Source organism: Rhipicephalus sanguineus, chromosome 3, assembly GCF_013339695.2.
Source record: "Rhipicephalus sanguineus isolate Rsan-2018 chromosome 3, BIME_Rsan_1.4, whole genome shotgun sequence".
Taxonomy (NCBI): domain Eukaryota; kingdom Metazoa; phylum Arthropoda; class Arachnida; order Ixodida; family Ixodidae; genus Rhipicephalus; species Rhipicephalus sanguineus.
This window is the reverse complement of record NC_051178.1, coordinates 177,623,063-177,643,521: the sequence shown is the minus strand read 5'-3', so window position 1 is coordinate 177,643,521 and position 20,459 is coordinate 177,623,063. Positions and strand designations below refer to the sequence as shown.

Sequence of the window (20,459 nt, the reverse complement as noted above, 5' to 3'; positions counted from 1 at the left end):
GCTAGCTCCCTAGCCTCGCCGGGCGATCGATAACACCAGCCTCTACCAGGCGTCGGAGAAGGAGAGGAGGAGGAAGGCGGAGAACCAGAGGAAGAACAGAAGTGTGGAGAGGAGGGGGAATAAATAAACAGAAGTAAAATTTCTTTACGAGGGATTCGAACACGGGTACCCACGGTCCGAAGGCAAGCGTCGTAACCACTCGGTTGTCCAGGCACGCTAGCAGAACAAGCATTTATGGGAACCATATTATGGTGTTACTATGGGCGAGATAATGAGAAAAGGACAGAGAGAAAAAGAAACAAAGAAAGAGAGAAAGAAACAGAGAGAACGAGAAGAAAGAGAGAAAGAAAGAAAGAAAGAAAGAAAGAAAGAAAGAAAGCAAAAGAAAGAAAGACAGAAAGAAAAGAAAGAAAGAAAGAAAGAAAGAAAGAAAGAAAGAAAGAAAGAAAGAGAACTAGACTGAAAGAGAAAGAACTAGACTGAAAGAGAAAGACAGCATAGCACAGCATAGTTATGTATAGTATAGTAGAGCAATGGGGTGGGAAAGTGAAGTGTGGGTGAGGAGAAGGAACAGGAGGAGGGGGCCTCCAGCTTCGCTGTTTCCTCAGTCTTCGCACCACTATAGTGCGTAGCTGCCCCAAATTTTTTTAACATTGAAGCTGTTCTTAGTCGAGGTTACCGCGTCCGATGATGGCGTAGCACTGGCCACGTAGCCTCGCAGTGTGGCGAGAATGGAAGTCGGTAAGAAGGGGAAGTGCTGAGCGGCGCCAAGATGGGCGAGGGTGGGGCTTGAGTGAAAGGGTGAACAAATTAGAGGCGCGCCAAGAAGGGTAATGTCAAGGCTCAGCGAAGAGGGTGAATCAGTGAGAGGCGCACCACAGGTGGGTGAGGGTGAGCCTGACGAAGGAGCGACTCAGCTTTGCTGTTTCGACGGTGTTCGCGAAGTGGAGCTGGCAGCATCTTTCTTTTTGTCGTTGTTGTTGAATTGGTTAGGGTCCTTCAGAGCGTCGCAACGTGCATCTTTGCTGACCTCGTACGCCTTGCTCGGTTGCTGTTTTCGAAGACTATATCCACGATACCATCACGAGGGTTAGGCCGGTATGTACTGTTGTGGCCTCCGCGATCAGCTCCGGCTGCGCGCTACCAGAGCTAATCGGGGAGGCCACGGTACTGTACATGTGTTTGTTTATATTGAGCTGCCGAGCGCGCTCCCAGACGCGAATGCGCTTCGTGTGGCAAGTAGATGAAACAAATCTATATGAAAGAGAGAAATGCCTCAAGCCAGACATGGTTCGCATACCTGAAAGGAAGTTGCCAAGACAGACGTGATGCTTCTTGGGATGTCCTGTATGCTGCGCATGCAGGACATCCCAAGTTCATGCCTGCGAGTCGTTCATGCCTGCGCCGCTGCGATAGCTCGTTCGTCTTGTCCCACTCCTTCAGGCTGTCCTTCGGTACCTTGATTTAACTGCAATAATCTTTCTTCGGCACCAACTTCTATTCCTTACTTTGGGGAGCATCTGTTACAGCACTCAACCGCACAATGACGCCACGATTCGAGTGAGAGCTGCGGCCGCGCGCTTATTCCGAATCGGCAGTACAGCGTGGCTATGACAATAAAAAAAAGGTGGCCAAATACCCGTCGCCGCCGTTCGTGCAGGCTCCCTATACGTAAAGACATCTGAACAGCACGCAATAAGGTGCGTATTTGGGCCGGTTGGTACATGTTCAACGATACGAGAAACAGCGCGACACACGGGACAGTGAAAGAGACGGACCAAGCGCATTGCATGCGGCTGTCATCGAACATTGCATGCGGCTGTCATGCAATGTTCGATCAATGTAAGATACTTCGGCGATACAGGGATCAACGAGCACGTGAGATTTATGAGGCATTTTGCATTGACAAAAAAGGTGATATGTGCGTGAGCGTGCCTTCGTTAGCGCTCCTCACCAGGGAAATTGCCTATCTGTCTAGTGGATGATGGTTTTATTATTTTTTTCAGAAGCTTTCATAGAATTCGTGAACAAAGTTCCACGTGCATGTGCTATATATACCCCCATGTACGGAATAAAACCTTGGTTGTAAGTCAGCGCTTGGTCCGTCTCTTTCACTGTCCCGTGTGTCGCGCTGTTTCTCGTATCGTTGAACAGCACGATTTGCCGACTAACGGTGTTGTTTTCAGTGGAGTTAGATAAAACGTCACGCGGTCCCTCGTACATTTGCATAAGACGACTCGAAGGTGAAAGTCATCTTTTTCTTCTCAGTGAAATTTATTGCGTGTAGGTCTCCACCGACAGGCGAAGCGAGGCTAGCGATTGGGAAGGCGATACGAACACGGTCCTATTACGCTATTGCATTCTACCCTTGAAAACGAAGCTCAAGCGGCCTCCAAGTTTTTAGGGGCGAAGCACCTTAGGGCCGAGCCTTGTACCCCCGGCGTCTAGAGTAGCTCAGGCTTACACGGAGTCCGCTAGAGGCGCTGTGGTAGTAGCGCTCACTCCCGTCGCGTGCTTTGGTTTGAATGGAGACCGCTAGGGGCGCGTTATGCTCTCAGATGCATTTCATATGAGCATGAACATCCAACAGCAACCAGGAGGACGTGTATAGACCTCGTCTTCGCTAACTTCAGATTACATCCCATTCAAGAACCCCTGGCTCTTCATTTCACCGATCACAATGAAGGGGAAACGAAGTCCGCCCCTCAACACGATATACGCCTTATGACATCAATAAAAGAACATTGTATATACTCTACACACGTGTTTGTCACGCATTTGCATGCTCGAGTGGGCAATGTACGGGGGATTCAGGGTTACCCGAATGATCCCCGGTGCTTCGCCCACTCATCATCATTCACTTCGTGGATATGCGTGAATATTTTGCATCACTCTTGTTGACGCCGGCGACGCCAAAAGTCGCTTTTTGCGTTCGATGAGGCATCCAAGGCTTTCGCCTTAACAAAACAAGAGGCATTTAGACGTCCGCCCTGTAAAAAATATACGCCATGAAGCGCGTCATTCCGCGAATAAAGCGAAAGGCTTTCTATAGAAGCGTTCAGCTATTCGCTTACATTAACAAACACCGATGGTTTGCGCGCAGTTTTTTTTTTCCTTTATTCAGTAATCAGTAATTTTTTCCCACGCCTCGTGTGACCGGATCGACGTTTGAGATCATCTAGGAGTTAGTACGGCTGCAGTGGAAAAAGCTGATGGCGTGGTTCAGCAACGCTGATTCCACAGGAGCCCAAAAGCGGCTAGTGATGAATCATTGTTAAGAGCAGACGCGAACAGACCCTTAGTACTTCAACCGAGGAATCCTAGATGTGGTCTTCACATCTGCGCTGTACTTGATGTATCAGTTGCTCAGATTGACGTACATATCAGAATGTTCTCGTACCGATCTGCGCAGCTTTTGTATTTTTAACTTGTGAGCAAGAAAACGAACAAAGAGTGTCAGTGGCATCACAGATCCTGATTGGAAGTAACTGACGGGTTATAGCGATGTTCAGTGTTCTATGCCGATGGATTAAGATGCAACGGGTTTAACTGCACACCAATAGGTTTAAGTATGTTGAGAACAAACTCCTTTCGTGCGTAATGCGAAGAACTGTTTCTTTCGGACAACTAATATTAGTTTTCAGACTTTATGCATTGTTTTCTTCAAGCTTATAGCTGAGATTTATTCAGACCTTGTCTTTTATAAAGTTACCTTGGTGCAAACACTCACAATGAGATTGCAAGGCACCGAATATTCATGGCAATTAGCGAAGACTGATTGTTTTATGGTGTAAGCTAGTGTCAGACAGAAAGATACCGAATCACTTTTCCTTGAGTTATGATAACGAAAAAAATGTTTTGAATATGTCAAGTGACAACCACAGTTAAACTTCAACGTGAATTTTAAGAAATGCTTCACAATGAGTCGTTGTCTTCTAGTTTTGAGCGGTGTTGCGTGACAAACAATACCCAATAGCACGAAGAGTAAATGGCTTTGTTAACCGTCGGAACGATACGAAAGTTCACAGCATAGCCGAATTCAACAGTTTAACAACCGAACCGCCAGGCAACGCAAAGGCTCAAGGCATATTGCAAAGAGAGAGAGAGATTGCTTAAGAATGACAGAAGTACATGACACGACACATCAAACACACGCACGAAACTGTAAAACATGTCTCTTTGTGACCTTGTGCAATTTTTCCCCAGGACCTCGTTTTGCACAAGGTGTCACCATCAGACACACATTTTCATATTGAAGGTCTCAGGAGAGCCTTCACAAAGTATTGTAATCGCGTGAAGGCTTCTTCGTCGACGCAAGGAGCTTCAAGGTAGTCACGATTTTGACAGTTTCCTTACCAAGCCCAAGCTTTCAATTTCTGAAAAAAAAATTAACTAAAACAAATGGTGACTGTGTGATGCGCAGTGCAATTTCCTTCAGCTGGCATCGACAGCAAGAAAATCGGCGCCATAAAAGCGTCAAGAAATACTTACGCTGATCTTCACCACTCAGCACGATCTTCTGACCCTTTGCCTATAGAGAGCTCTCGCGAATTGAATTGAGTGGTGGAGCTTACGGAACGTGGCCTGCAGCTTGTTTTACTTACTAAACTGTACGCCAGAAACGAAAAATTGGGTAGTTATATTACAAAACACGTTAACGTCGTTTAAATACTACAGCATCGTTCGGTCGACGCATTGTGTCAGAAAAAGTGTCCAGCGCATGTGCACAGTCAGTCCAAGAGCGCGAGTGGCGGCGACGACTGCGCCACCTGTGCCACCTACGTGCACGTAGGCGGGTTGAAATCTCCGAAAACGTTGAGCTCGTACATGCATGCGAGCGTGATGAAGATGACGTACATGAAGACGCAAGCAAATCCCACTTTGTAGTTTAGCGTCCAGCGCGTGAGCACAAAGATGACGAAGAGAAGGAGCACCGTGGACAGGAGCGTGACGCTCGTATACGTCATTGCGGCGCTGTTGATGAACACCTCGTGAGAGGTGGACGCGAATAGGGCCTTGAACAACCACGGCACGCCCAAGCAGAAGAGCACGTCAAAGATGTTGCTGCCCAGGAGGTTGCAGATGGCCATGTTACCCAGTCCTGCGCGGAAAAAAATCGAGAACGCTTCAAATATCTGACGACCTGTCTCATAGTAGCGTAGTTGTTTCCAAATCCGACGATAATCATCTCTTGATTTTTCCTAAATCGATATATGTCCCTGTGTCTATGCATGAAGAGCACTATACATAGAAATCGATAATAATATCAGCTTGATCTTCACCAAATTTCCGCAATCATTTGTGAATATTCTCAATAATCAGTCACGCGAACCGAAAGCACACATGTTGCCCATAAACGCACCTACTGTATCCCACGTGTTACGTGACGCCAACAGACAGAAAAAAAGAGTGTTCCACACTGGCCGCCGTGGCTGCGATCGGCGCTGACTAACACTCCTAAGTTTAAATGTACATATTACCCCAAAAAGTGGACGGGAGGATCACCACCGCCGTAGCTCAGTGGTAGAGCATCGGACGCGTTATTCGAAGGTCGTAGGTTCGGTCCCTGCTGGCGGCAAGTTATCATTTCGTCCACTTTACTTTCTTCACCTTTATATCCTAATCACTACAAATAACATCTCCTATACTTTCCTTGGCATTATTGTCTGTTATTTCTCATAATATTGTGTCTAACAAAGAAAAAAACGAGCCCTTGGGAAGTCACTTTCTTCCTTCACGAATAAGAAAAGAAGCATAGATGACCCAAAATAACTCACAAAACAGGTCTACGTTCCGTCAACCTCTGTCTGCATGCGGCTCCCGCTTTCCCCCGACTTTATACATAGGGAATCACCTCGAGAACAGCGCGGCTTAACTTAACTCTAAAGACAGCATGTTCTTTGTTTAAATGTAGATGTACAGCGGCGTCTCGTTGACACAATGTCCACGAGGACTGGGAAATTAAACACATCATCTGAAAATTGCACTGCCCAGTGCAAGCTGTTATCTAAAGAACCTGGTATCTAAAAGATACGTATTATACGGAATAGTATCAGCGAGATTCGACTGTAATTACAAGCATGGGTTCTTGTTTTTACAGCGAAAGCTGTGATGAGATCACAACAACAGCCATTTTTGGCGCCGTAGTTGTCCGCCACCGCCGGTGTCCGTAACCGCAATCGAGCGAAATAAGAAAAAAAAACATGGCTGACCCCTCCGTCATAGGAATCGGTATAACACGAAACTGAAATGTGTTTTCACAGAGGTAGTTGAGCGTTTATTGTGCATTGATATACGAGAGCTTGTACAAGGTCTATTGGGGTTTGGCAACTATAGCACCGTCAAACACAAAGAAGGACGCACGAAACGAACGCACAAGTATACTCAGGACGAGCTCGAACTACAACTGTCACAGTTGTTACTTTTGTGTGTATGGGCAGCGCGCTCCTTTCGCAAACGCGGCCGCTGCAGCAAGCGAAGTGACCTTCGTGCGCTCTGTAGCTTCAACGCAACCTTTGCGGTGAACGCACAAGATGCACAAACTATCCCCATCACGAGATAAGCGCCGCACATGGGCGACCATGCCTTGTAGGGAAAAGCACGGGTGGGAGACGTGCGAGCATCGCAATGAGCGGGGCAACGACCTTTAAAGCGCGCTCTTGGCGCCATCTCGCTGGTGATAACGAAAACACGCTGAAGTGTCTCCGAGCTCTGAGTGCCACCCGCGGTAAATGGTGTATATAAATAGGTCGCCGTTAATGCACTGAAGGGCGTACGCTCTGTGGCCGAGTCGTTTAGCGCCGCGCGCTATGGAGCGAGGGGTCGTGGGTTCGATTGCCAGCGACGACACTTTTTCTTCTAATTCTTTCCTTGTCATCTGTTAGTGTACATTTTACAACGTCATATCCATGACGGAAATACGTCAGTGAAGTCTCGGTGGTACCCGGCATAAATCACTTTCGTGTTAAAAAACGAAATAAGAAAAAATATTCTAGATGGAACGGGGTTCGAATCTTGATTCGAGCCTAGTACTCTACCACAGAGCCATGCCGCTGCTTGAAACTCCTTCGCAAAAAGACCCTATACAGGCTTCATATCGGGATTGAACCACATTAACATATGTAATATGTTGTGGTAGAAGAGTAAAATAAGAACCAAGAGCCACACAATGCGTATTGCGCAACGGGTGGGTCTTTGAATGCTTCCAATCCATTACACAGGGCTCAGCCATAATTCTTCGTAGCGGGTACCTCGCAAGTGCACTTGTATTGGTTGCCAAGGAAGCCCATAAGGCCCCCATGATCCATTTCCTCAGGGCCTCACTAAAGTTCTTTCCCTCTCTTTCACTCACGTTAACATATTGTTACATTTGAAGGAGACCGTCAAGGCTGAAAGGGGTCGTTTATTATGTCGTGAGGGTGAGCTCAGGAGCGGCCGACTAATTTGTTTGTTTGTTTGTTTGTTTTTCCTTCTGTTCTATGGCACGTGCCTACTCTGGGGGATGGGCCAAGAATGCGTAGTTGAAACTTGAAATAGTGATTTTCACCTCGTCTTCTTCTTTTTCTCTAACCCGGAGCGGCAAGCACGCTCACTGTGGTCCTCGTGGTCCTCGTCCATATGCGCAACAATATGTAATGCAGCGTGCTAGGAGAGTAAAATACCGATCGAGCGAATTACATAACTAGTGGGTCGTTTAAAGCTTTCAACCCATTACAAAAGGCTCAGCCATAATTCTTCGTCATCAGCCACCGCATCAACAAAGTGCACATAATGCTTTACGGATGTGTAGCGGGCACCTCGATTCTCCGCAGAATGACGAATAATGCCGTACTGGGTGCATCCCAACTTCAAAAAAAAAATATTATTTACGGCGTAGTGGGTACCTTGCAAGTGTACTTGTATTAGTAGCCCCAGGAAAGTTTACGATGGGCTCTAGAAATGGCGCTCTTTCAGCTTTCGTTGTGACTGTGCTGCGATTTCCGCACAGGCCTGACGGTTTTTTTTTCTTTTTTAGTTATGACTCGCATTGCATAAAGCTAAGCACAAAGGATGAAAAGGACGAACATGATCGACGTATCTCTTAGATCAGTGGCTCTCAATCAGGCATGTTTTGGGCACCCCTTGTGGACCTTTGAAAGTGATTGGGGGGCCCCTTGCAGCGAGAGAAAGTGGGGGTCAAATTATTTCAACACGCAGCGTGAAATAGGTGCCTTTTATTTCCACTTGGCCAAGAACGGTCAAACTAAAGTGCCACGCCGATTCGATCTCAACAGCTTGCCGATTAGTTGTACGGTCTGCCGCCACATTCAACCTGTTTCTACCTGCGTTTGCTTTTCAAGTATGCAAGCCTCGAAAAAGCATGCTATGCAGATGTCGTAGAAAACTGCAACAAAAGCTTTACAGCCATCTCATGGAGAAGGAAAAACGTGTCAACTCCGCCGCAATGCAAAAACATTATGCAGTGAAGCATACTGAAAATCGGAAAGGGCCGCTGCCACGCGGCATAGTGTGGCTTCAAAAGACGCGTTTCTTTTTCTTTTTTTTCTGGCTTTTTTTTCCAAGCATGGGTTTTGCGGGCCCCCAAAAATAGTATTGCGGGCCCCCTGGGTTCCGTGGACCCCCATTTGAAAACCACTTTCCTAGATCATGATTTTTGTTCGTGTTAGTGATGCCAGTCCCCATGCTCAGCGTCCTTGCTTTCTAGATGCTGTACAGAAAAGCTGAGCTCGTATCAGGTTTGTGTTAAACACAAAACCACGATTTTCTTGCTTTTTTCAAAGTTTCTCGCTGATGTGTTGCCTCTAACTGAATAACGTTGGTTGCGATCAAGGGAAATCCATGTTTGCTTTTGTTTGTTCAGGTTTTTTTATAAATTTATTTTGAGTGGCAAGCGTGAAGTCTGTTATTTTTATTTTCGTTCACCTTTATCCTGACTTTCGGGCGCGCACAAATATTCAAATTAAGTGCGCTCGGTACGACTCCGTCTGTCAAGTGGTGGAAGTGCGGGGTAAACGCTGAGCTGAAGTTAGCTCCAGGACGACCCGAGACGACGAGGACACCGAGATTGTCGAGCAGACAGTCTCTTAACTACGCGTTTATGGGTGTGTTGACACCATATCCCAGTACGCACAGAGAGACTGCTCAGTAACTGACCTTGTCTCTAACGAACATTTCCCTTTCGGACATACTAACGATACTGTTAGATTCTAGTTTTCTCGAGTTTTGGTGAGTTTTAGTGACGCATATAGTAAGTACATTATATCAAGCAGATTTCTCAAGTATATTTGGTAAGTCTAATGACTCCTAAGGGGTAGGCGCCACCACCTGTTGCTACTTACGAAGACACATCATACAGCTTGTTAGTGTTGGTACATCGAAGCTTCATTTCTGGGCAACGTACAATCTTGTGACGTTGCACCGATTTAGAATGTCCGGATTGTTTTCTTTTCTACACACAGGTGCAAACATAGTGATAGTTTTAATTATAGTAAGAAATTCATCTAAGAACAATTAAAGCTTTACGATATTAATAGCAGAACATAGTGAGCATCGCCATAACAAATTAAGGAAAGATTACTTTTAAGGGCTCGTTTTTCTTTGTTAGACACAATATTAATGAGAACTAACAGACAGCAATGCCAAGGAAAGTATAGGGGTGTTATTTGCAGTAATTAGAATATAAATGTGAAGAAAGTAAAGTGGACGAAAAGATGACTTGCCGCCGGCAGGGACCGCCGCCATGGCTGCGACTGGCGCTGACTGACACTCCCGAGTTTCAATCCACATATATACCCTATAAAGTGGACGGGGAGATGACCGCCGCCGTAGCTCAGTGGTAGAGCATCGGACGCGTTATTCGAAGGTCGCAGGTTCGGTCCCTGCCGGCGGCAAGTCATCTTTTCGTCCACTTTACTTTCTTCACATTTATATTCTAATTACTGCAAATAACACCCCTATACTTTCCTTGGCATTGCTGTCTATTAGTTCTCATAACAAATTAAGCCACTTTTCGCTAAAGATGAACTACATTGGGTCTCCACTTGGCCACACTTTACAAACACGTACACGGGGCGATCACAGCTGTTCGGTAGCATTGGAATAGTCGAGCAATTACGTTATGTGTACGAAGCGACTCAGAGAAACAACGTACGAGGAACTAAAGGGACGGGAGTTGGAGAGGGAAATCACACCCGCACGTGAACACTCTGCCATCCGCACCAACGTGCACTCACCGCTTCGGGCCACGATGACACTGGAGAAGACCTCCGGGATGCTGGTGCCGGCAGCGAGGAGTGTGATACCGGCCACGGAGTCCGGGATGCCGAGGGTGAAGCCGATGATGGTGACCATCCAGACAGTCACGTACGACACGGCGCCGATCCAAACCACGGAGAGGGCGAAGGTGAGCGGGAACCACTTGAGCAGCGACGGTCGCCTGCAGTCCGGCACCGTGAAGTGCAGCAGGAAACGGGCGGGCCAGAACAGCACCCACAGAATTTGGGTGACCGAACCCTCGTCGGGCATCGACCACAAACTCTCGTGCTCTTCTTGCTCGACGATCTTGCACACTGAATGAAGAAGACAGATAATGAGCTAGTCTCTCTATACTGGCTTACATTTCACCCGAACGTATACGCAGAAAAAAATAATAATATTAAGAGAAAATAAAAACGCCGAAACAAGGCTCCTTTACACCAACACGGATAATGGGTGCCTGTCCTGGTCAGTAAGAACAGCACAAAACCCTGTATTCCTAGCTTACATGCATCCTTTTCTCTCCAACGTTTGCTTGTTCCACCTAGAAATTGTTTGTACCTGAGTGTTTCTGGGTGTTCGTTTTAATTATCATGCACGTACAACATCGCTGTCTAGTCTTTCTGCTTTCATCGCCTCGGACGTTTCTACAAGACCGGCATTTTTTTACGCATTATAACGTCCACATTTTCTGCGTCTGCTCTTCTTTCTTTCCATCTCGTTCACTGAAGAGTAGCGTGTAAGCGAATATACGCTGGCTATATAGTTGCTCTGCTTTTCAATAAATAGCTCTCTCTCTCTCTCTTTCTCTCTCTCTCTCTCTCGCACAAAAAAGAGAGACTACACTCAGTCTAAAGCAGTAAGTTATGAGGTTCTTGACACAGCTGCAGTGCGATTTCTGTGGGTTGGTTCGTCTGGACGGTGCAGATGAAGCAGCACGAATCACAACTGTTGAACAAGGACCCCGCGAAGCACCAGCATTGGTCTCGAGGTTTGTGTTATTTCATGTTGACGCACGATTAATCTGTCACAACATGTGCGGCTGCGCGTTGTTTCCTGTGTGCAAGTTACCCGCGTGTTGTCATTGTCTGTCTCGACGCTGTAGTTGCTGCCCTGACGAGTACTGCTACTTCTCGTTTCTTATGTGATTGTTATCACACACGCAAGACATTCTCATTCTACCAGGCAAAATGATAGCGCAGTCGGGTAGGCAATGCCTTTCTACGTTGTTGTTTATGAAATGTTGTCATTTCTGATTGTGAACAAATATGTAAACTTAACTTTTACTGCGGAATTACACGCCTTTAAAAAATAAATAGATGGCGAACCCACTGAACATCAATGCCTTTCTTGCTACAGTAGAAAAAATAATTTTTAGGAGTGCCAGAAACTATTTTTATAACTTTAGATGACAAGAACGACCAGTCTGACGACTTCTAATTTTTTTTCTTGCGATGCTGCTTAATCTCTCATTTACAAATAAGGGGCTTTTCCAGCATGACAAGATCGTTTGTTGGTTCGATAAAAGAGTCAGTCGGCACACGCACCACTTCCGGTCAGAAGAACGCTGTCCCGTCGCAGCCGCTCTTCCCCCGCCGACATGGCCGAGTCCCTCCTCGTCCGAGCCGTCGGCTCGGCGGGTGCCTCTTCGTCTCCACCTCCAAGCAGCGGCGTGGACTCTTCGAGCATTGACTTGCCGTTCGCCTTCATTGGGTTCGGACCTACAGTGCCTGGGAACCACCGATTCCGCAGGGCTTCAACCTACGGTTAGAAACCAACCAGGCAGTGGCAGCGTCAGTGCTCCCGCTATACTTTGAAAATACAGTCGTTGTCGGTTTCGTCGCAGCTACGACGGCCCCTCGACTTACAGTAGAAGTATCGTATCACAGCTGGACGAGTATCGACACAATGCAATTAGAAGTACCACAACGACCTAACATGCGCAAGCCGGACCACGAGCACAAAAATAAATATCCTTCTTCTTTCGCATTGCTATCTTGTTCACTTTCCCGCTCTCTGCTTGCTATCAAAACGGCTCCTACGATTATAAATTGTGCAATCAGTCATTCATGTTGACCATGTGATAACGACTGCAGTAATACTGATTTCGCTGAGTTGGTTCATAGTTCTCCAAATGTGCAGTGCGAGTAAAACGGGACAAGAAGCAATACACACAACGACATCACAAGCGCTGACTAACAACTGTTGAGCAAGATCTGTGTAGCGATATGACAAACATTCGTGCATAAATAGGTAGGGTTTGGTGCAAATAAAACCATCTGTTAGTCAGAGCTTGCGATGTCGTTGTGTGTATTCCTTCTTGTCCTTATTCGCGCAGCGCTTCTGAATAACGATTGCCTTCAGATCTTTTCATCTAATCTTCGTTTGCTATTACTTTACTTCAAATACAGGCAGACACTAGAAATTGTTACTGCTTTACCTACAGCGTATACCCCGACAATAGTAGTATCGCAAACTTGAATCGTCTTGCCCTTCAAGTTACTGCAGAGCTTAGCGCAGATTTTCATATTTCTTGTTGCGTTGTATATATAATAGAAGCTACTATACCATCTAACCAAGCTCACGAAGCACGAAGCACGAAGAGTTCACGAAGCAGTAGCCATTGTAGAGACCGTAATTCTTCGTCCCACACTTCCTCACTTTTTTTTTTGCGCGCTGCTTTTTGTCTCCGCTACTCTTCAAGTCTTCTATTCTTCTTCCTTTTCGTTTTTCTAGTGTAGGGTAGCGAATCAGAAGTTTCTATTCTGGTTAACCTCTCTGCCTCTCCTTCCTCTGGTCTCTCTCTCTCTCTCTAACATACATCATATTTTACCTGTGTTAAAACTTGATTCAACTAATATGTTAACGCCATTGTTTATAACGTTATATAAAACTGCGAAGAATAAGCTTAAAATTGTGAGTTAGATATGAGAGAAGGGCACAATTTGACATACAGGTTTTGTTAGTGTAAAGATGAGGCACACGCAATGTAATCTCTTCACCCACGCATGCTGTAAATAAGACATGGTGCGCTTTTCATTTGCCGGCATGCATCACTTACACCAAAAGTGGAGGGTAAGGACGTGAAAGAAAGAACAGAGTTGCAATAAATGCGACCTCAAAGAGGTGTACTAAGTGTGCATGCGTACATTCAGATTACGTAATACTTGTCGTGTTTCCAAGATATATGAGTTGGTATTATGGCGTGCAGGTCTCCTCAAGCTCGCCGGCTTCAGGGATAAGGACTTCGGGATAGGTTCACATTGCGCCATGTCTTGCAAGCGGCCACGAACCCCACCATAACTTAATGAGAAACGTGTGAGAAAAAAAAATCCGGTGACGAAAACAATTTGTTAAAGTCAACTAACAGTTATATATACTAGGAACCCACTGCAGTACTCAGGAAGGATTCCAGCAGCATGCCGCAAATTGCGTAGGTCACCAGGGCGTTTCAATATCTTACAACTACCACCATGGGAGTCTTATTCCCGGCCTTGTAGGATATGAAAGTGCCCTGTGAACCTACGTGCTCTGAGGCGCAGTACTCAAATTTAACCAGAATGTTCCATTGGCTTTCCAGTGTATATATAACTGTGTCAACTGTGAAAACAACGTATTTTGAGCAGATACCATTTTCGCCTATATCCTATTCAGTTGCGGCGGGGCCCACGTCCATGAACCCCGCTGTGCGCCCAGAGTAAATGATACCAAAGAAAAGCAAGCGCTTGGGAGCGTTGTTCGAAATAACCGATGACACTGGTAAGCGAAATTTGCAAGTGGCCGATTGCCAATTGCTGATCAATCAATTGTCACAACACTCGCAATAAGGGGCAACAAAACCAGAGACGTAGCTACGCCAATGAACAAAACCATACACGAAGTTTCTGACGATGCAGATTACGTGTGACTCCATGTGCACGCGTAAACGGTTTAGCGTGAGTGTTATACAAAATACGGGATTAGCACAGTAAGGGTTAGCCATGTGAAGGTTAGCACAGAGTCTCGCAGGGACGCAGACCACGTATAGACACGGTCAGAGAAGTACAGTTAGCGGGGTACAGTATACGTTAGTACAGTGTACAGCGGTGAGCACTGTTAGGGTGAACACGCGAGCGCGTGGCTGACGGCACTGTCAGCGCCGCGCAACAGCCATCGTTGGAAACATTGCACATGCGCAGCATCTGTTTTTCGATACACTCTTTCCACCGCGCCCACCACGTCATGAAGACGCTTGTTGTGGATACGCTTGTGTGCGCGCGATGAAGAGATTATTTCGTAGAACGCATGATGCGCATGTGCAATGTTTCAAGCGATGACCGTTACGCGGCGTTGACAGTGCCGTCGGCCACGCGCTCCTGTGTTCACCCTAAGAATGCTCACCGCTGTACGTTCGAAAGGTGTAGTCACAGCGGTCGTCTGCTGCCATGCGAGGTGTTTGCCGTCCTTCGAGACGTGCCTTAATGTGCCAATCGTAGCAGTGGTAATGGTAGGTGTCGTTGACGCAGCTCTCGTCGGGGCACGGGGTCATACCGGGCCCCACAAGGTCTCCGGCGCGTTGGTACACCGCGGCACGAAGCCACAACTCGCGTACCTGAAGCAGCGCAAGATACTCGATCTGCGCGTTGAAGTATAGCACCACGATGTAGGCGCCGAACATGAGGATCAGTATCATGGCCTCGTACCTGTAAGGCAGGCGGGGTGAAAGGGAGAGGACGAAAAAGAAATTGAAAGCACTTGTAAGGATGGTGACAATATCGATAGTAAAAAATAATACCCGCACCTCCACCACGAGTGACTTAACAGTTAATGCGACCTTTATTAGACCCCAAGGACACGGAGGAGAGATCACACACAAAAGCACAGGTCACACACAACACGAATCCCCGCAACCATCGCACCCGCCACCTACGAGGCCTTGACTACCGCCCCGGTCGACCACCTGACTTAACGCGCTGGACGCACGGGCCTTTGCATCGACCGCTCCTGGCCTTTATCCGTAAAACTGAACTCTTTCTTTTTATTTAACTTATGCCGTAGGGCATACTGGCGCCATTAAAAAAAAAGAGTCCCCGTAACCGATGATGAAGAAGAACGCCACGTAATGATGAGGACGTATGGGCAACGAAGGTGTAACTAATAAACGACCGCACTAATGTTTTATTGCGATAGCAAATATATGGACAGTCTCGGCTGGTTTTTGTCCGTCCCCGTCGCCGTCATTCACCGTATATGTATAAGTATGTATATATATATATGAAAGTCCCAAAGAAAAATAATTTAGAAATATGCTTCCGAAGCGCAGAATCGAACCAGGGACCTCTCGCTCCGCAGCCCGTGGCGCTAGCCACTACGCCACGAAACGCCGATCCTCTAGGGAGCTAACGGCGAGCGTTATATACACCCCCTTTACCGCTGGCCGGACTCAGAGACGTCAGGCTCTGATAAGCGTTTCTTCATTGCCAGCGAGATGGCGCGAGGAGCGCAACGAAGGTCTTTCGCTCGCTGCAACGGCCGCGTTTGCAAAAGGAGCGCGCTGTTCAAACAGAAATAAGTAACAATTGCGACATTTAGTTCGCGCTCGTCCTGTGTGTACCTGTTCGTTCGTTTCGTGCGTCCTGCTTTATGTTTCAGCAGTACGCTTCAACTATCGAGCTGTGACGCATGATAGTTCGCGCCCGTCCTGCGTGCGTTCTTTTCGTGCTGCGTCCTTTGGGCTCTAGCGACGCGCTGGCAATTTCGAGCTGCTTTCCGTTCTTCGCGTTACATTCCAATATGTTGATATCGCATTCATTGCTTCGCCGTTGCGGCGAAACTGTGAATTTTTTGTTTTCTTTTCACGGAATAACTTCGAAAATAAGTGGCATGCCAAAGCAGTTCAAAGCGACCCTTCGGAAACACTATCGCAAATAATGTTTTCCAGAAACAAACATGCGTTTCCACTTGCAACAGCGCTCACAGAAATTCCATACGGCGTTGCTATTTCATACAACTACGGCTGCAACTGTTGCTATGAGCCGCTGTGCCATCACGTGATTGCTAAGAGAGTGTGAGGGGGAAAGGCCACAGCTGGCACCGTTCTAGGGCACAGACGGATGGCGGACGCCGCGAGCAAGAGACATTAAAGGCTTTCGCCTTAACATTCCCGAACCAACTAGGCCACCTAAGAAGCCTTGTGCGAAACATGCAGTCTCTTTCATATCGGTCCATTCTGTACACAATTTCGTTCAAGAGCAGATACTTGCCATTCGACGACGTTGTTGCTGATGACGCCGATGAGAGCCAGCACTGTGATGCCGTACATGAGGCAGTCTCGAGTGATTGGGAACCAGTCGATGGGAACATCCTACGGTAAAGTGATAGAAATTGAATGGTTATTCGTAACGTAGCATAATCAAGAAGATCAGCTGGACCGGCTACATCAAGCAGTTAGTCCAGTAGAACATTCTCCTGCTCCTAATATCCGCTAGTTATTTCTGCTCACAGTAATTGTTTTCGTACGACTCATTGATCATGATCTAAGGTGCCTACGAATGTGAATGCACAAAGCTCAAATGCGTGCAAAAGCCGTTAATTATAAAACGTAATATCACATGCTAAACGAAGATTTTTTTAGGTTAGAATGCAAGGATTGAAACTAAGAAAGCCTGAAGGTGAACTATGTGTTTTCGTAGAAGATGCCACCGAAGCTATTGAAATATCAATCAATCAATCAATCAATCAATCAATCAATCAATCAATCAATCAATCAATCAATCAATCAATCGATCAATCAATCAATCAATCAATTAATCAAATTTTATATTTGTTTCCTTTGAAAGAGAAAGAGGCGGGACTAAAAGCCGCGATTACGGCTTGACAGAGGTCCCTGCCCCCTTGGATCTTGGCATGGCACAGCATGAGGGTGGATACATGGCGTATACATGGCGCATAGCGCATGGTTTACAATACTACTTTTGGGAAATACAGTAAAGGGTACATTGCAATACAGAAGAAAAGATTACACAATCTGCTCTAACACAAATATAAAGTGACACTGTAAAAATAACACAATAACAAAGTAAAAAAAGAGCTGCATACATCGTCTTGTTTGTCATTGAGGCTAATGAAGTCATTCATGTCGTGATATCTAGTTCGCTATATATCGCGAGATTGTCATGCATGCATGCATGCTTGTGTAATCTGGTATATGCCATGCTAATGAAACATTATTCTGCTACATATATACGATGCGTGACCTGCTATTTATGTTCGTCACGCACTCCTGTCATGCCATACCAATTTAGGTATATATCCAGTAAACAAAATGGCCGCGAGTGCACCATGAGCGTGGCGTCTAAATCATACCCTACATGACATGTCATGATTTTCGTGTTACCACCTGTTATTTATGTTCGTCACACAGTCACGTCGCGCAGTGCCAATTTTGGTGTATATCAAGCTAGCGAAACGGCCGCCAGCGCACCATGAGCGTGGCACGTAAGTCATGCTTTACATGACACGCATATCATGAGTTTCGTGTTAACTCCTGCTATTTGTATTCGTCAGACAGTCACGCCACGCAAAACCAATTTTGGTGTATATCAAGCTAGCGAAACGGCCGCCAGCGCACCATGAGCGTGGCACGTAAGTCATGCTGTACATGACGTGTGTGTCATGATTTTCATACTAACTCCTGTTATTTAGGTTCGTCACACAGTCACGTCGCGAGATACAAATTTTGGTGTGTATCAAGCTAGCGAAACGGCCTCCAGCGCACCGTGAGCGTGGCACGTAAGTCATGACATGCGTGTCATGATTTTCATGTTAACTCCTGTAACTTGTGTTCGTCACACAGTCACGTCGCGAGATACCAATTTTGGTGTATATCAAGCTAGCGAAACGGCCGCCTGCGCACCATGAGCGTGGCACGTAAGTCATGCTGTGCATGACATGCGTGTCATGATTTTCATGTTACCACCTGTTATTTGTGTTCGTCGCACAGTCACGTCGCGCGATACCAATTTTGGTGTATATCAAGCTAGCGAAACGGCCGCCAGCGCACCATGAGCGTGGCACGTAAGTCATGCTGTACATGACGTGTGTGTCATGATTTTCATACTAACTCCTGTTATTTAGGTTCGTCACACAGTCACGTCGCGAGATACAAATTTTGGTGTGTATCAAGCTAGCGAAACGGCCTCCAGCGCACCGTGAGCGTGGCACGTAAGTCATGACATGCGTGTCATGATTTTCATGTTAACTCCTGTAACTTGTGTTCGTCACACAGTCACGTCGCGAGATACCAATTTTGGTGTATATCAAGCTAGCGAAACGGCCGCCTGCGCACCATGAGCGTGGCACGTAAGTCATGCTGTGCATGACATGCGTGTCATGATTTTCATGTTACCACCTGTTATTTGTGTTCGTCGCACAGTCACGTCGCGCGATACCAATTTTGGTGTATATCAAGCTAGCGAAACGGCCGCGAGCGCACTATGAGCGTGGAATGTAAATTGTGACGATTTGCACGTTAGGACCTGTCACTTATGTTCGTCATGCAATTTTGGTATATATCAAACTAACGAAACGGCCGCAAGAGCACCAAAACAGTGACATGTGAATCATGTCGTTCATGACATGGATATCATAATTTTCATGTTATGGCCTGTCATTTATGTCCGTCATAAAGTCGCGTTACGCCATACCAGTTTTGGTGTACATCCTATTAACGAAACGGCCAGGAGAGCACAAAGTCGTAGGCGGCTAGATAGATAGATACGCTCAAACTCGCAGAAGTTCGCTAAGAAATGCTTCGCATTTAATCGAGAGAAAGAAGCAAGGCAACCAAGCTTCGCTCTTCCTTCAAGCTTGGCACCACTAGTGCGAAACTGCCGTATTTTTTATACATTAATTTCTTTATAGCGATGATCATCTTACGTGGCAAAGGGATGGACGGGCGAACGGTCTGTTTTCTCGATCGAGTCGGCGTCGAAATGCTTACGCATTTGAAAGCACTCTCCAGGACAAGGTGCAGGCTAAAGCCGACATAGAGGATTGCGCCAACAAGGGAAATTTACACCCTGCGAAAGTTTACCGCCAAACACGCGTTTCGGTGGTCGCGGGATGCGGCTACTGCAGGGCTGTTTCAAACGTTGGCGAACGCTAGGAAGAACGCGAATGACAAGGTGAATGACACATTGACCAAATATACATGCGCCGCTCGGGTATTCGGGTCACAGTTGTAGCCCGCCATTCTTGAGTAGGTATTTGCCGACAGATGACAATGAAGGACTCCCGCACGACTAGATCACGTTTATGGGCTTCCGCTTTCATTGGACTGAACACCCAATATTTCGCAAAATGTGAAGATATCTGAATCATATGAATGCGTTGTATACGCTGTGTAAAACAAGCGTAAAAGTAGAACACTTTCTGTGAGAGCTTTGTTGAATTTCATGGCAATGGAATAAAAGACATCTCGAGGCCAAGAGAGAGAGAGAGAAAGGATAAGTGAAAGGCGGGGAGGTTAATCAGAAGAAAGTTTTTCGGTTTGCCATTCTGCACTGGAGAAGGGGTAAGGGAGATAGAAAGGTAAGGAAGGAAAAATAGAATAAGAAAAGACACGACAAAAAATTCCGCAGATCCCACGCGTTGTGGGAATCGGTTTCATGCGAAGCAGTCAGCGAGTACTTCTATGCTGTATTTTATGGCTTTGAGCCAAGCGTTACGGGGTGGATCGACGTGTTTTTGTAAGTGTAGTAGCTGTGTGCACATCGTGGGCTTACCAAACACGTCGACAACAGTGACGTTTGAAGGGTAACTTATGGTTAGAGTTACCTCACGTTAGAGTACATACGTCAGTATTATCGAAACTAAGGGCACTTTATGGTGCAATCATGTGAATATCGTACGTAACTTTCGTTAATGTATTCCTCCGGGGTAGAGCAATGCTTCAATATTCAAGATGGAATCACACCAACTTTCCCAGTTAAATGTTCTAACGCTTCAATATAGCTTGCTTAATCACAGGAATACAAATGTAATGTTTATTAGACTGCTATAAAAGCGGAGCCAACACTGGAACCACAGACATTAATATGATACGTTGCCTATATCGTAGTACATATGTAGTGTTTATTGCTTTCTTGTAAGATAAGATCGCCAGCACCACCACCACAATTGGCGTTGCACCGACATTACGCCTGCATAGGCCGTTTTTCCAAACC

The 20,459-nt window shown here is 46.3% G+C and overlaps 1 protein-coding gene across 2 annotated transcripts in view; it reads right to left on the bottom strand.

The window, feature by feature from the left end:
* Window positions 1-4,560: 4,560 nt before the first annotated feature.
* Window positions 4,561-20,459, bottom strand: part of LOC119387732 (sodium/potassium/calcium exchanger 3) — a 41,845-nt gene continuing 25,946 nt past the window's right edge. The window contains exons 5-9 of one of the 2 annotated variants that reach the window (XM_049413625.1): window positions 16,497-16,597; window positions 14,711-14,936; window positions 11,802-12,015; window positions 10,233-10,568; window positions 4,561-5,101 (exon numbers count right to left, since the gene is read on the bottom strand). In XM_049413625.1, coding sequence (XP_049269582.1) covers window positions 4,779-5,101; window positions 10,233-10,568; window positions 11,802-12,015; window positions 14,711-14,936; window positions 16,497-16,597 — 1,200 coding nt within the window. In that variant the 3' untranslated portion in view covers window positions 4,561-4,778. The remainder of the gene's footprint in view (window positions 5,102-10,232; window positions 10,569-11,801; window positions 12,016-14,710; window positions 14,937-16,496; window positions 16,598-20,459) is intronic. The other variant, XM_037655214.2, reaches the window with a different exon arrangement.